The 16,693-nt window shown below is 37.9% G+C and overlaps 1 protein-coding gene across 1 annotated transcript in view; it reads right to left on the bottom strand.

Moving 5' to 3' along the window:
- Positions 1 to 422: 422 nt before the first annotated feature.
- Positions 423 to 16,693, bottom strand: part of ANKK1 (ankyrin repeat and kinase domain containing 1) — a 33,830-nt gene continuing 17,559 nt past the window's right edge. The window contains exons 2-8 of the mRNA XM_089487837.1: positions 14,910 to 15,189; positions 7,576 to 7,727; positions 5,800 to 5,849; positions 4,573 to 4,728; positions 2,783 to 2,910; positions 2,051 to 2,087; positions 423 to 1,723 (exon numbers count right to left, since the gene is read on the bottom strand). Of these exons, the coding sequence (XP_089343963.1) occupies positions 423 to 1,723; positions 2,051 to 2,087; positions 2,783 to 2,910; positions 4,573 to 4,728; positions 5,800 to 5,849; positions 7,576 to 7,727; positions 14,910 to 15,189 (2,104 nt within the window). The remainder of the gene's footprint in view (positions 1,724 to 2,050; positions 2,088 to 2,782; positions 2,911 to 4,572; positions 4,729 to 5,799; positions 5,850 to 7,575; positions 7,728 to 14,909; positions 15,190 to 16,693) is intronic.

Below are 16,693 nucleotides of genomic sequence, written 5' to 3'. Positions count from 1 at the left end.
TTATTAAATATGAAAAAATTGTTTACATGAGTTAATATTTACTAGTAAAACTTTTTTTCCTATAGGGTCGTCTTATATTCAGGCTTTTTGTTTTTTTCCTAAATTAATATTTAGATTTTGGGGGGGGTTGTCTTATAATCAGGGTCGTCTTATAATCGAGCAAATACGGTAATATTGTTCAGTTGCATATTTATAAATGTCTCAAAGGCACTGTCCAGCAATACTTAATCTATTTTAAATACATCACACTCAACAGTGGTTATTATGCACGGAAACAATGTCATCTCAACTAAGTTGCAGTCATGTTTATAATACATCTGGCAGCATACAGCACAATAGATGGCAGAACTGAAGTCTTTGTATACAACATAAATCAAAAGGCTAAATTGCATGCAAAATCTTATCATTTATCATTTAGCATATCAGCTAGACTCCGTTTCTTTGTAAAAATTCAGGTAGGGTCCCAAGTCTTCACTTCCATCCTCTGAACTGCTAGAAACATTGTCCTTACCTTCTAACAAAGCAACAATGTCATGTTTTCTGTTCCTTATTGCTAGCTGCAAGGGTGTGCATCCACTAATGTCCTCTATATTTAATTTTGCATTAGCCAGAAGAAGAGTCTTTATTATAGCAAAATTGGTATTTAAGACAGCCACATGTAAAGGAGTCCAGCCAAAATTATTTTGTGCATTGACATTTGCTTTGTGTTCAATGAGGTTGATTAAACTGCAAAAGGCTCCTCTTTGGACAGCAAGATGCAATGGTGTCCAGCCAGACATTTCAGGGAGACTGGGATCAGCACCCAAATTTAGGAGTTGGGAAATAACACAATCCTCACAGTAGCGCACAGCTAAGTGGAGGGGTGTCCATTTCATATCTCCGTCAGCATCCATTTGGGCATCATTTTCATTTAGTAATTTGATAATGTTAAGGTACCCTTTAAATGTGGCAAAATGCAGAGGTGTCCAGCCTTGGTTGGTCTTCATATTGACTTGTGCTCCATTTTTCAGTAGCTGTTTGCAGATCAGATTGTTCCCCTTCACAGCTGCCATGTGCAAAGGACTGTAATTGCTCTGATCACAACAGTTCACATCAGCTCCTCTTTGTATGAGATGTTGTACTACCCGAAAGTAGCCTCGGTCAGCAGCAATATGAAGAGCAGTCCTCTGATTCTTCTGCACAATATTGGGATCAGCTCCTTGGCTTACTAGGAGTTTTACAATTTTGTAGTGGCCAAAAAAGGAAGCAACATGGAGTGCTGTTTTTTCATCCACCTCCTGACTATTTGGGTTGCAATGCCGTGTAAAGAGAACACGAGCAACATTCTCAAAACCATTCTGGCAAGCTAGGTGCAGAGGCGTCCAGCCATCACGCTCCTTTGCATCTACATTAGCTGAGTGGTCCAGGAGTAACCTAGCAATCCTGTCATCTCCATACTGAGCTGCAAAATGAAGTGGAGACCATTTGTCTTCATCAGTTATGTTTACATCTGCTCCATTCGCAATCAAAGTGGCACATATGTCTGGCAACCTTTTCTGTACAGCTAGAATGAGAGGGGTATAGCCACTGATTGTTCTGCTATTTACATTTGCCTTCAGGCACAGAAAACGATTCACATGGTAAAGATTTCCTTGGTCAACCGCAATGTGAAGCAGGGTAAAATTATTTTCGTCTACCCAGGAGATGTCTTCATTATTGTCCAAGAAAATGCTCATCGAATTATCTGCTTATAAATAAAAAATAATAAAAAAAGACAAATGAGAGGTGTATTGCCTTAAAAGTAATGTTCTTTTAGGATTTAGTCTATACGGAGTAATATTTTATTACTCACAGATTACAATATCTGCCTGTTACATTGCTTTTTGTTAGATTTACTACTTAATTTTGCTACTCCAATCCAAAAGTCTCAACTCAAGGGGGAACCGGTGAAGAAGTCTATTGAGACCAACAAGCTTTCTCCCATGGGGGGCACACAGTCCGACTGTGCATCGGTGTCTCCTCTGCTACGCTCTGCGTGACAGGTTCATTATTAATTTTGAATTGTACTCACCTCCACTTTCAGTTTCCTGAGATAGTTGATCAATACCCTAACAAAATATATATAAAATGATCATGTAGTTATTACTGATAATACTTTCTAACATATCACATTCTCATGGCTACAAAGGTATCCATGGCTGCCCTATTTAAATATTTATAACATTTTGTGGTGGGAACTTTTCAAGTTCCTCTGGATAAATAGATGACAAAATAGTGTAGGACTAGCTCAGCCTTGATAACACTAAATAGTTTGCACTATGGTGAATACTCCCTGAAGAGAATATCAGATTGTATGCCTGGGGAAATGTCCCTCTCCTTTGATTCCATACTGAATTTATAGGTAAGACTGATATGTTTTGGGGATTTTTTTTTACTTTAATAACACAAGTGATCTAAAATTTTAGACTCTTCTTAGCTGGGACTCACTGCAGGGCAGAATATTAAGCATTGTCTGCTCTCGGCTTAGCTCGTCAATGCCTGTTTTGCCTGCTAAGTGCTTAAAGGGATACCAACCACAGTTTACTGATGAGACCCATGAACACTACAACATGCATGTGGATTAATTCCCTTATTTTGGTTGTAGAATACTCAGATTAGTCTGATTAGTGGGCTAAAGACTTCCTGAGCTGGGACTTAATTCAGGGCAAACCGTTAAGCATTTTTTTTTCTTTTTCAATAGAAAATACTAATTTCATTAGCAAATGTTAACAACCGAAATGTAAGATGTTCCAGGTATACTTACATTGCTAGTATCCACTATAACAGGAGAAGACTTGCGATGATCTTGTTGGGCTTTACACGAATTTGTTTCAGACTCTGGTAAAGGGATTTGCACTAAGCACAGTAACATGTGTGACTCAACAACTATATCTATAAAAAGATATAATAAACAATCAATATATATGGGGTAGGAATAGCTTAGTTTAAAATAGCAGTTTATTTAAAGGAAAAGTCATGACACTTTCAGATTAAAATTAATGTTAAAAGTGATATTCCCTCGGGGTCAGTGTGCACTGAGCGAAACTGTATGGCAGCCTGGGCTGTCTGGCCGGATTCCATACTTGAATGTGACAAGGTGTCACCGCACTCAATCCTGAACCCAAAAAATAAAGAAACCTTTAATGTACGTTATCTCACTAAAATGCTTCTCAGATTGCCCAGAGACACAGAAATAAACACAATAAACACAATTTAGTTTACTGCTCCCTTAAAACTATGCATGACGTATAAAAAATATTGATATGAGATGTGTCTCTCTATTGTCACAGGGCTTCTAACTTAGGAAAGTATTGTGAAATCCACTAATGCAGTGAAAATAACAAGTGAAATGTATTCCTAAACACATTCTCATTTACTATTGGAAGAGACAAATGACAAAATGACAGATCCCTTGACTCTTCATGCTTACTCTTCATTCTCACTTTCTAAAACTTAAAATACCAGATGGCAACGTTTTTTTTTTTGTTTTTTTACAAAAATCTAATTTTCATACTTTAGTTTATAATTCTGAGACGTTTTGTCCATATAAAATATCTGTGCACTTTCTTATGTTAAGCCTCACTATATAGGGATATAACAATATATTAGGATATAATGTTGGGGATGTGTTTCTTGTTGGGTTGAGTCTAACTACATAAATTAAGTTTTCAAGCTGCGTACAGGTTTCTGCCATCTTAAATAATAATGGGATCCAGGAAAAGCCTACCTCACTAGCCCATAATCAGCTAGCAAGCAAAACTGACTTTCCACACCAACGATGATACAATCAAAGGCTATTCAACATTCATAGAGTTTTTGAGCTTGTGCTACATTCTGGAATTTTCTTCAGATTCCCCTAATATTCACATTAATTTTGGCCCATCATAACACACACAGCAGGTCTATATAATCATGCCAGATTTAATGAATATTTGGATTGTATAAAACAAATAGCTCGGTTGTCGGAAATATCGCTAAATGAATCTCTGCTAATAATCATTTTAGGTTTTGGGCAGATATTCCAAACACAAATCTTCCTTATTTGCATTTATAGTAACACACTTCTACTACTATGTGTTAAAATATATTATAGGTTTCTATGGAATTTGTGTTTATAAGTTATTATGGTAGGAATAACTTTTTATAGTTATTTAACATTATCACGTGAAGGGAGTGAAGAACGGTTTTGAAATATTTTTCATGTATTTTTTTATATTTTTATTAACCCCCTACCACCCCCACACCTTTTCAAAAACACTAGGTGTTAAAGTTCCCCTTACCAGAAGTTCATACTAAGCCTGTCTAACCGGATTCCTCTACATGACACTATGGAGACAGGGTGAAAATGTGAGTATATATTAGAATGTTTTCATTTCTTGGGCTTTTGTGGTAGAGAGCTTGTATATGGTTTCCTTATTGACCAAGAATCTGATATAAGGAGGCTACAGCGTGATGACTGATGAGTAACTGACATGTGTTTTACACTACAAACAGTATGTGCCTTACTGAAAAATGCATGTGACTGCCCCTTTAAACAAAATATTAGCTATTGACCTGAAAAACCTGGCCTTTTACTCGGGTTTTGATTCCAGCATCTCTGCATCAAATCGATCATCTGCTGACATTCCACTGGATGGTCCTCAGAAATGTCCTCTAGGGGAGGTCGATCTCCACGTGAAACCTTAATAATTACAGCCATCATGTTAGCACCTGCAATGAAAGGCAAGATGTTATATGAAGGACCCATAAAATAAATACAGTTTTACACTACTGTTCTTCCAATTGCCAGTTAAAGGGCAATGTTTCTGTTTATTTAAGTAAAGTCTTAACTTTCTCTTGGAGCCTACTGTCTTTCACTCACTGGTAAAAATGTCATATAAAGGTGCTGCTACCTAAAGTAACAAAATGACTTAAGACCTGACTTTAGGCAGTGGGTTGTGTGGAGTCAGAGATCAAGCAGAAATTAGGCAACAATTTCCAACAATATATACATTATATGAGCATATACTCATAGAACTATCCATAGTTGTATACTAACTGACTCAAATAAAGGACTGACCCCTAAATATCAGGCTGCTCTATGCCCATAGCCTGAACATGAATCTTCATTGTACTAGATATAACTTCTTAACAGATTTTTCAACAACATTAATACACAGCTGGTCTGAATGCATAATAAATGCCTGGAAAATGAATATTTAAGAATAATTCTAAAGTTAAAAAGCTTGTATATTCTGCAATTTTGCAAAAGTACAACAAACGCTTACTTGAATCATAATCAGCGGCTTCAGATAAAAAGAATCATTTAATTAGCTGTCCTGATCTGACATCTCTTTTCATGACTTTTGAGGTTTCAAGACACAATAGATTCCATAAGAGTATGGGTTGGTGGGGAAATGAAGGACGTCAGGTCAAGAGTAATACCCCTCGCAAAAATAGTTTTCGAGAGGGTGACAGCCAGATACACTATAATTGAAGGTTTGTGTTATCTAGTTTTACCAAACCTTTTCCTCTTTTCATACAACATTGACTGCTTAGAATAGGTTGACAATAACTTGACATTCAGCGAAACATTAATCGGAAAATAAGTAAAAACAAGCACGAGAACCATACATAAAAATCAGCTATACCAGAATATAACACTCTATTATCAATAAAAAAAACAACTGTTATATTTTAGTACATTTATTTTATTTTATATTGTACAGTTTACAAAAGCTGAGTGTATTTTTGCGTCGGCTATAGAATTTCAGCTGAAGAGTAGAGACAATGTAAATTTACCTGCATAAGGTTTCTTCTGCGTGAGTAGTTCCCAGATAACAATGGAATAACTACAAAAATAACAACATGAATAGATTATTCCTTCCATCTCACATAAGGTGCTGTCTCGCATTTTATGTCTCTTGAATCTTAATTATTTTAAGCATGCTCAACAATACCAGAAGTTTTGACACAGCTCAGGTGAAGATGAGAAGGTAATAAGGGACATTTGGTAAAACACATTTACCACCCTCTCAGAATAGTAAAACACCATTACAGTACATCTAAGCCTCTGACCTTCTAGTTTCAGACTATGACCCCTTGCACTAGCATTTAAAATATTCTTCTTTAGTGTACTTTGTTGGATCTTTTTTACTTAAATGTTTCTAGCACATCACCTCTCTCCTCCAGCAGCCCTTCACTGAACTCCATCCTTCGTTCTTGAGATAAGCTCTAGTACTGAACACCATTGATGTATTTGGTTACGTGATGCCCCTGGCCAAAACCAGGGCAGAGTCCCCAGCCTCCCCCAGAATCTATCTCCGCAGCCGTTGTCCTTTCTAATGAATGCTGTAATTTGATGTCATATCCAAACAATTTGCCTTAGAAGGACATGTGGCACCTGATATTTCATGTGTTGGAAGTTAGGCACAGTCCCTTGTAGTAGAAATAAGCTACTTGGAGAGATCAGAGGTCTTACTTGTAACTGTTGAACAGCAACACACAAGGCAACCTGATTGTCCAATAAGGCAACCTGCCCCCATTTTTGCAGCAGGGAGGCTGGTGACCCTCAGACCTGCCGCTCTAGGTCTTATTGTCCTAGACCAGTATACAGTGTTGATGTGCACAATAGTGCATCAATAGGTTGACCAGAGATCTGTAAGGTACCATGACTGCCTCCTTCTTTCTGCTACTAATACCACTAGCTATGAACCCAGCACCCTACTTGCATTTTCTACTAGTGTGTTATATTTCCTCCCATTTTAGTTCTTCAAAAATAACCACTCCTTTTTCCCTTTTCTCTGCTGTTGTTGACAGCACAGTACGTTTGGATTTTTACACCCCAATTGCATTATTTTACGTGAATGAAATAATAACTAAGACTTTTTTTTTAGATGCTCTGTAATATTAATTATGGCAGTGTAGACCTCTTAATTACCTCTTTAATACCGTTGTGCGTTCTGTTAGGAAATAGCCTTGACCTGCAATTACAGCCTGGCTCCCCATGAGTCAGAGTTACAGAAATTAGTTGAACTTAGTAGAAACTATTGCAGTGAGAACTGGCAGAAAGTGTAAGTGCACATAAATTAGCTTGAAGAAGAGAAAATAGAAACACGTTCAAATGCGTACAGTGTAAAAAACAGACAGCATCACTGATACTTCTGTTATGGAAGTAATTTTGTCCTTCAAAATTCAGGTCTCGTAATTGTATTCCACTGTCTCAGGTGCTTATTAGCCTGGATGACAGTGAATACATTGTTCTCCCAGCTGGTGAAAAGTTAATTATTTGGGTCAGTAAGAAAGTCAGAAGGCCATTGTAACAATCTCCTTAGAAGTATAAGAGCAGGTCACCATCCTCACTGACATACCCATATGCAATACACATTGACAGCTGGGATGCATTTGACAACCATAGACACATTTTGATTCTGCAAATCACCGTTTGTTTTCACCTTGGCTTTTGGCAAGAGACAATAACAAATTTAAGATTATTTTTTAACAATTTTACCTTTACCTAAACAGAAAATTAATATGACGTTTCTTATTTTCTGTTCTATATTATACTTAAATATATACCTGTAAACATCATATTTGATCCCTGGAACACGACAGCTTTGCAAGAATATTTCAGGAGGAATGTAGTTAAGGGTTCCTTTAATGGCTGATTTTTCAATATATTCTTGATGAGTGGAATTTTCTTTCCATTGTGAGAGACCAAAGTCTGAAATCTAAAAAAAATTAGAAAGACCATGTCTTTGAGGTCCTGTTGTCCCAGTTAGCACCAATAAATTTTTTTTTTACCTTTTATTTATTAAGTGCCAACAAATTACGCAGCTCTGTACAATTTAATTGGGGCAGTTAACATACATAACAAATATACAGTAATACATATAGGTACATCAGGAGTTGAGAACCCTGCCTGTGAGCCGCCATCTAGCCGTATGGTACTTTTACACAAAGTGGCTGGCAGAAATGGTGGGCTTTTGAGGGACCCCCTTGTGAGCAATCTTAAAATGGTTTGCATACCAAATATATTTTCTGTTCTACCACCAATATTGTAAAATCAATACCCCTGGCTTTACACTACATTACAGGATTTGCTCCTAATGGTATGAACCTGTTAGGGTGAGGAGTACAAGCCTTTCAAGTGCCGCATTATAGTAGTTAAATGCATTCTTTAGGTCCCAATTCCCTATTACTCCACTTTTCTCACCTCGTGTTCGTGTTTCATAGTAGCTCTGAATGTTTGCTGGATATAAGGGAATCATAGTGTTCTACGGGCCAAACAGTCACAATATTGTGTATATAAAAATAAAAAGGTGATTACAAGAAAATTAAATATAAAAATAATAGATTTTGCATATCTTGCAGGATATCCTTGACAGGTGGACTACTACAGCAGCTCATTAGCTAGGACACAAGGTGATTGCTATTGCCATAATCTTAAACATAAGCCTCACCACCCATTATGCCATATGACATCACATGATTGAAGGTAGATTGGATATTTTTTTTTTCCAATTTACTGTTTTACTCATATTTCAACCTTCTTTAGGAATTCATTTTGAATTTCATGATATCTTCAGAAGGTAAAAATGCATTTAAGAAATAAACATTGTTTTAAACGAATATGTTTTCATTTCCCCTTCATATGTGGTTTCCTAATTATAAATACTTTATTCCCTTTCAATGTTGCCTTCATGTTATTTCTTACGAGTCCTCGAAGTTACATAGTGTTGCAGTGTCTTAATTGACTTTGGAACATGACTGTCAGCAGCAATACTTATCAAGTAGCGTCTCCCTGTGTATTCAAATTAACTCTGAACATCACACCTTCTGACCTAAGTGCCTAAGTGCTTCTGGATCCGTCCAATCACATCTCAAAGAGCAAATCATACTTCGATAACCTTCAACACACAGTTTCCAGTTCCTGCATTTCTGTCATTCCTATTTGCTCCGGATTTAAATTACTTTGCTGGAGGGGATGTTTTTCATCTAAATAGTAACCAGAAAAAGTGGAGAATTGATGCAGTTGGCTTACATCAGTCAATATAAGGGCAAATATAGGAAGGCAATTAGAGAGTTTAGAACTGAAATTATGGGTCTGTCTTAAGTGTCAAGAAGCTCAGCTTATGGACAGTTTCAGTTGGCATTTATGTAATAAGGGCTGTTCTTATGGTATCAATGCTAATCTACTCAGAGAGTTTTACTTGTAATGTACTCTTTATAAAATATGTAAAACTATACTTTACATGGATTCAGTGAGCATCTTCTGTGAATAAAGGTTCGCATCCCATGGGTTAAGGCCATTAGGAAAGGGGGAATATGACTGCTTGCCCAGGCTGATATCTAAGCGTACACCAGCAGTTGCCGAATTTGGTGGTGGGTGAAACAATATTGGTACTGTGGGGTTTATAAAGTGAAGAAGGGGAGGGATCTACCTTTCCCGCTTGGTTTCTTGTGTACAGGATCTTTCCCACCCTTTTACCCAAAAACAATTCCTGTGGCTTTTCTTAGATGTATATGTTGTTGTTTGCTATTTTTCTCTTTGTAATATTGTACAATATTGTACGCTTGTACGGACGTTTAACTGTTGGAGCACGGAGACCAGTGGTCTCTGCAGGCCAAGTTGCTGCACCAAGATTTTAAAGTCTGTACGAACGACTCTATTGGTCGCCAGCAGGGGGCTTGTCTCGCATCAACCAATTGGCTGATGCCAGAGGAGGCCCCTGCAGGCAACCAATAGGCTAACTTGCATGGCTCTTTAACCCCTGACGGTGCAACTTGGCCGACAGAGACCACTGGTCTCCCTGCTCCAACAGTTAAAAATCTGTACGAACGACCAATAAAGTCGCTTGTACGGGCATTTAATTGTTGGAGCAGGGAGACCAGTGGTGTCTGGCACCAGAATTTTAAAAGTCTGTACAAGCGACTCTATTGGTCATCAGCAGGGGGCTTGTCTGCCATCAACCAATGAAGTACAGGGGGTACTTCATTGGTTGATGGCAGAGGAGGGCCCTGCAGGCGACCAATAGAGTTGCTTGTACGGACATTTAAAATCCTGGCACCAAAGCTGCTGCGTAGTTCATACCGCGTTAACCTCATATTAATCCATTCGTAGAATACGCAGATTTTTTCCCCCAAGAAGACGAACACGAAGAGTTGACCCGCGCCCAAGTCTAGTGAGAACCGCTGTTTTGGGGCAAGCAGTTGGCGGGTTGTTTTTGGTTATCGTTATATGTTAATGCTGGTATGGGTTTTGTAATAAAGCTGTGGCCAACGCTCTTACCGACTTTAATGCCTCATGTCATCATTTTAAGGTAAGATGTCACAATGAGGCTTGATTTGGGTCCTAATGATCTAGGCCGACGCAGTCAAGTTTCTTTGGCCATCTAAAACAGTTCCAGTTTTTGGGCTACTCGCTTTTCCTCAAAAGGCCAATTTCTATTAAGTTGCTCTTGGGTATCACAGGCTATCCCTCTGAACTACTATCAGCTGTCCTATATTTCTCTTGTACCTATAGTAGGATTGCCCACTTTTGTGTATGTTATTTTATATTATATTGAATAGGATAAGTATTATCTTGACTAGTTAAGATGTATCTTTTTTGCAAACTCTTTATGAGCGCTATAAAATAAACATTACAGATGAGCTATGGCTGTTCAGAAGACCTGGCATACAATTTGTCATTAAACCACAATACTAAAAGGGAAATGAGTTTGTTGATGTTGATTAAATGCTGCAACATTAGCATGATATCCCTGAATTAGAAGTGAAACCTACTTTGGATGCATAGTCTATATTTCTTGCATAATTAACTTGACGCTAGCAGACATAACCCGTCAAACCTTTTGCTGAAAGCCCTTTGTCAATTAAATAAAATTACAATAACAGACAGAGGTGTAGGACATTTCTGAGTTAATCAGGGAGAGTTAGCTGACGCTTGGAATAAATATGATACCAGCAGTGGGTAAGGCAATCTGTGAGTCCTCTAAGGTATTATATTCTTTAAGTGTTAGTACACTATTACTGATTTAGACTGCACACCTATGTGATTTCAATATGGTGCAACACTTAATGGATGAATCCAACACCTTTTTCTCATGACCACCCTACCTACTTGTGATACTGCAGTCTTCTTGCCTGTGCATTTCAAATATTGTTTACACAGTAAAGAATTTTAAACATTCTCTGTAAAAGGAAACTTTTAACAAACCTGCAAAATCACATACAATGCAATACAATTTCCCAACGTGTCAAGGTAACCTAGTATCTTAGTGTTACCTTTCCCCTTTATAATTATGGAAGCTTAACAGAGTATACAGTATCTCACAAAAGTGAGTACACCCCTCACATTTTTGTAAATATTTAATTATATCTTTTCATGTGACAACACTGAAGAAATTACACTCTCCTAGAATGTGAAGTATTGAGTTTACCGCCTGTATAACAGTGTAAATTTAACTTAAATTAACTCAACACACAGCCATTAATGTCTAAACCTTGGCAACAAAAGTGAGTACATCCCTAAGTGGAAATGTCCAAATTGGGCCCAAATTGTCAATATTTTGTGTGGCCACCATTTATTTTATAGCACTGCCTTAACTCTCTTGGGCATGGAGTTCATCAGCGCTTCACAGGTTGACGCTGGAGCCCTCTTCTAATCCTCCATGACTTCACGGAGCTGGTGGATGTTAGAGACCTTGCGCTCCCCCACCTTCCGTTTGAGGATGCCCCAGAGATGCTCAATAGGGTTTAGGTCTGGAGAGATGCTTGGCCAGTCCTTCCACCTTTACCCTCAGCTTCTTTAGCAAGGCAGTGGTCATCTTGAAGGTGTGTTTGGGGTCGTTATCATGTTGGAATACTGCCCTCTGGCCCATTTTCTGAAGGGAGGGGATCATGCACTGCTTCAGTATGTCACAGTACATGTTGGCATTCATAGTTCCCTCAATGAATTGTAGCTCCCCAGTGCCGGCAGCAGTCATGCAGGCCCAGACCATGACACTCCCACCACCATGTGGTGCCAGTGTGCGGCGTATGGTCTGAGCACTGACATGCTGACCCCCCACCCCTTCAACCTCTGCAGCAATGCTGGCAGCATTCATATGTCTATTTCCCAAAGACAACCTCTGGATATGACGCTGAGCACGTGCACTCTCCTCAGAGAGATATTTTTCATGAGGTGCCATGTTGAACTTCCAGTGACCAGTATGAGAGAGTGTGAGAGAGATAACACCAAATTTAACACACCTGCTCCCCATTCACACCTGAGACCTTGTAACACTAATGAGTCACATGACATCAGGGAGGTGATATGGCTAATTGGGCCCAATTTGGATATTTCCACTTAGGGGTGTACTTACTTTTGTTGCCAAGGTTTAGACATTAATGGCTGTGTGTTGAGTTTTTTTGAGGGGACAGCACATTTACACTGTTATACAGGTTGTACATTCACTACTTTACATTGTAGCAGTGAAAATATATAATAAAATATTGACAAAAATGTGAGGGGTGTACTCTTTTGTGAGATACTGTAAATGTATTACATACGAAAAACCAGATGGTGATCTAAAAGGAATTATTGATCACCTTGCAGATAATACTGACAGATGTAAGACTGGATTTACTACTTCCTATAATCCCACATTTTATAGTGTTTACTTATGGAAATAGGAGATATATATATATGTGTTGGAAACCTGCCTTATGTGTACACCAGTGGGAATAGTGGTCCTAATTACTTTTCTCGTGACTTGAATGCTGTATCCACTCCAATAAGTTAAACCCTTCCACTCTTCCTTCTTTAATTTTGGACATCTTAGACAAAATCAGAGAATAGTGGAGCAGTAATAATACATGTTTTGCCATAAAATGGAACTTTCTCAGGGTATATCAGTGCCTTTTTTTGTAAAGCAAATATCCTAGTGAATATCTCAATTTTCTGGACAACTTTAGTCAATTAACCCCCAGGGATATTTCCAATACATAAATCAGTTCCGTATATATCTGTAAACACCAATGCATTAAGTATACTGAACTTGTAAAATGTAGGATTTGGAAAAGGGACAGGTCCACTCCACCCTAAAATCTTACAGGGGAAAGGCAGAAAATAGAAGCCAGAATAAATATGAGAAAACTATTTAAAATAGAACATTGACAAATGATTAATGTTTTCTAGGGGTCGTTGTATACCTGACCCTTCAGTCTGGCAGATAAATGAAAAATTAAGGAGAAAAGTGATCCCATCTCTCAGCGTCACAGTCATTCATAAAGTATTACAGAGAAGCATTACATTTCAAATTCCCTGAAAAGTTGGAATGGAATATGTCAAGTTGAATAATTGTTGTCCGGCACAAAAACTGTTCATGTGAATGCCAATACACTGGTCTTTGGCATTGCCTAATGTCAGGATCGCTGCATGTCTGTGCCAGTGCCTATGTTTCCTTGTTATATAAACATTTATCATTACATACTTCATTTTCAGAACATGCTCCTAGCCCTTTTGTACATAGCTTCAGGGCTGGACTGAGGATGTTGATGCAGCCCTGGCACTTTAAGGCTTGCAGACACAAAGTGAGGCCGCTATAATATTTTAATTTTTTATGCTCATGTAGGGTGCAGCCGGGCATATCTGTGCCTAATGTATAATTGTCTGTGAAGTTGTTCACTTTTGGGCAGTCATGCCATGATACTTTTTATTAAGGCCTCCAATTAGTGGGCAATTTTCTCTATATGTCCAGGAAAATCCCACAAACCTTGGGGCATATGGGGCACTTTTAGGCAGCAGCTCACAGCGTGCCAGATGATCAGTCTGGGCTTGCATAGCTTAATTAAATTATTGATTTAATAACATATAAGTTATATGTTCTGCGATAGTTGGTGCACCCAACTGGTTGCGTAACCTAGTCATTACTTAGTCTTCAAGATAGACAATAATTTTCCTGGATTTCAAACATCACACAGTGGATTTTACAGTATATTACAGCAATGGTGAACCCATGGCACACGTGTCACAACAGCCACTCCAATGCATCTGTTGTGGCATGCGACCAGGTTGTCGACTGACCGGTTAATTTTTTAAATTGGCCCAAAATAAATGGAGCACAAGGTGTGTTCATATAGACCTCTGTTTTACTGTTCCATCCCGAAGCATACTGGCTATAGATGATGATGTCATATCACGGTGCACAGCACTGAAGCCAGGTGCACAGCAATGGAGCACTGAAACAGAGGTCTTTTGAAACAGACCTCACTCCCACCACAGGAATTAAGAAAGGTAGGAGATACAGAGAAAGAGGAGAAATAGTACGAAAATGGGGATATAAAGAGAAAGCTATAGGTGAGAGATTATGTGAAAGAGGAGAGATTGGGAGAAAGGGGAGAGATAGTGGCAGCAGCACGTGTTCAAACTGAGATGCCACCAAACATCTTGCACCCATCCTGTTGATTGTAAATATATTTATATAGATTTAACAGGATAGTTACAAGGTGTTTCCGTTAATATATATTTATATGATACAAAGTTTTTGGAGAATTCTCAGATGGAATCCAGGTGCTGCTGTTACTGCCATTTTAAATTTAATGCAGATTATTCTTCAAATTGTTGCATTTATCACCCAACAAAATGACATTGAAAATTTTGCACTCAGGGTCAAAAGATAAAGATTTGGGTTTTGAAACTAAAAATGTAAATGCAAAATCTTTGTTATGGGTATATTAATGTCAGGCGTTGATTTCCTTCTTTTATGCTGATATTGTAGTGTAAGTTAAATATCAATACTCTCCATAATAATCAAAATAAGTTAATGTTATGGATAATACAGAGGGGGGATTTCCATCATGTTTCTGCATTAACTCCTAAAAAGGATGGAGATCCTATTTCTACTTCACAGCACCATACCTGGACCTACCTTCACATGGAGATGTTCATCCAGAAGAATATTTCCAGGCTTTAGGTCCAGATGAAGAAGAGGAGGTTTCATGATGTGAAGAAAGTTCATCCCAAGAGCTATCTCATGGATAAATCGAAACTTTAATTGCCAGCTAAGGACATGAGTGGGCAATAGTTTCTCTAGAGAACCATTTTCCATGTATTCCATTACAATCCCGAGAGGATTGGTGCAAATTCCATAGATCTGGACAATATATCGGAACTTTATCTTCTCCATCTTGGATGCTTCCTCAATTAAGCTGTTATATGTTGCCTTACTGTAACAATAATATATTATAGAAATGTATTTAAATAGTTCTTTATCAGTTCTGAAACAAGTTGGTTCATTTCAAATCCTACAACAGCAAGGGTTCTATTATAATAAGCCATTTTGTTTTAACAATGGCAACCATAACAATGGTCTTATCAGAAGTACTTATCAAGAATACTCACTGTTTGCTATTTTGTTAAGACAACTGTTCAAAATGTTTATACATAACCTTAATGAGTTATACAATGTATTCTCAACTACCAATCTGTACCTATACAGAAAAAATAGGTGAAAATTAAAAAAAACACAAATATCAAATTTTTTTTAGAAATGCAAACTATTCCCAATTATGATCCCTTGAAATTAAATTTAACTACTTTAGGAAATAATTCCTTTGTAAACATTTGTATACAGTACAAATGTAAATCTTTGTATCATGGTTCTAGGAAGAATTAATAAACACATTTGAGGGGTTTTTCAGAGCATGTTTTTAAGTACAAAACATTGATATTTACTAAAATAAAGGTTTCTAAGAAGTTTTATAAACCAATCAGTAATGAGGTAGAGGAGAATGCACATAATCAGGATAATTAGTCTTCTGTGGCCTATGTTCCCTCTTATTCAGCAGTAAAATAAATCATTGTGCTGATGAGAACTATTTGGTGAAATTTGTGAGGTTTCCATGAACAGTGCCAGATTTAGACCCTCCGGGGCACCTGGATATGCATGCATACACTCATGCCTTTTAAGCATTGACAAGTGAAAAAATATAGCGCTGATGGCCTTATCTCTCAAGCCTGTGGCTCCTCTGCTGCTTCCATAGTTGTTGGAGCTCATGTACTTGCACTGTGGCTACTGCTATGTGGCATGTGACTGTACAGTGCCAAATTATTCATACGATCACTAGGCTTATGCCGAATGGATAATCAGACACTGTCTGTGAAATTGTTGTTTTTTGGCCCGTTATGTTACAACTCTTTTTTGATAAGGCCTCCAATTAGTGGGTTAGACTTGAAGGGCAATATTTACTACACAAATCTTGGGGAGCCGATTTATTGTCTGGCACAAAAACTAATAAATTAATTATGGCTAACAAAGCAACATAAAATCAGCGGTACCTCTTGTCTAGTATTGCAGTCACAGATAACCACTATAGAAGTATATAATTGTTTAATATATGGCACTAAGATACATAATAATAGTTAAAGATCTAACTCTCAATCTCATTTATAATAGAAATGTATCCATTTTTAGGAACATAAAAGTGTGTAAGTCAGGAGTCCCCAACCACCTATAAGCAACTGGGCCACGCTGCAGGGGACCTGGATCCGTCTGTGTGATGCAGACGACCCCGCTGCTACGGGCACTTCCGCCGGGGAAGTGAATGAAGGAATAGAGCACCAGAGACGTTCCTCTCCTAGGGAACTAAAAATGCTTCGCTTTTATCCATGTTTTATGTTTATCACTTCCTTTAGAACCTTGGCTAGGTATCA

Source organism: Sceloporus occidentalis, unplaced genomic scaffold (assembly GCF_023333645.1).
Source record: "Sceloporus occidentalis isolate IW3139 unplaced genomic scaffold, rSceOcc1.0.p SCAF_35, whole genome shotgun sequence".
In the NCBI taxonomy this organism is placed as follows: Eukaryota; Metazoa; Chordata; class Lepidosauria; order Squamata; family Phrynosomatidae; genus Sceloporus; species Sceloporus occidentalis.
Note: the sequence above shows the minus strand (reverse complement) of the source record. Positions and strands in the feature narration are given on the sequence as shown.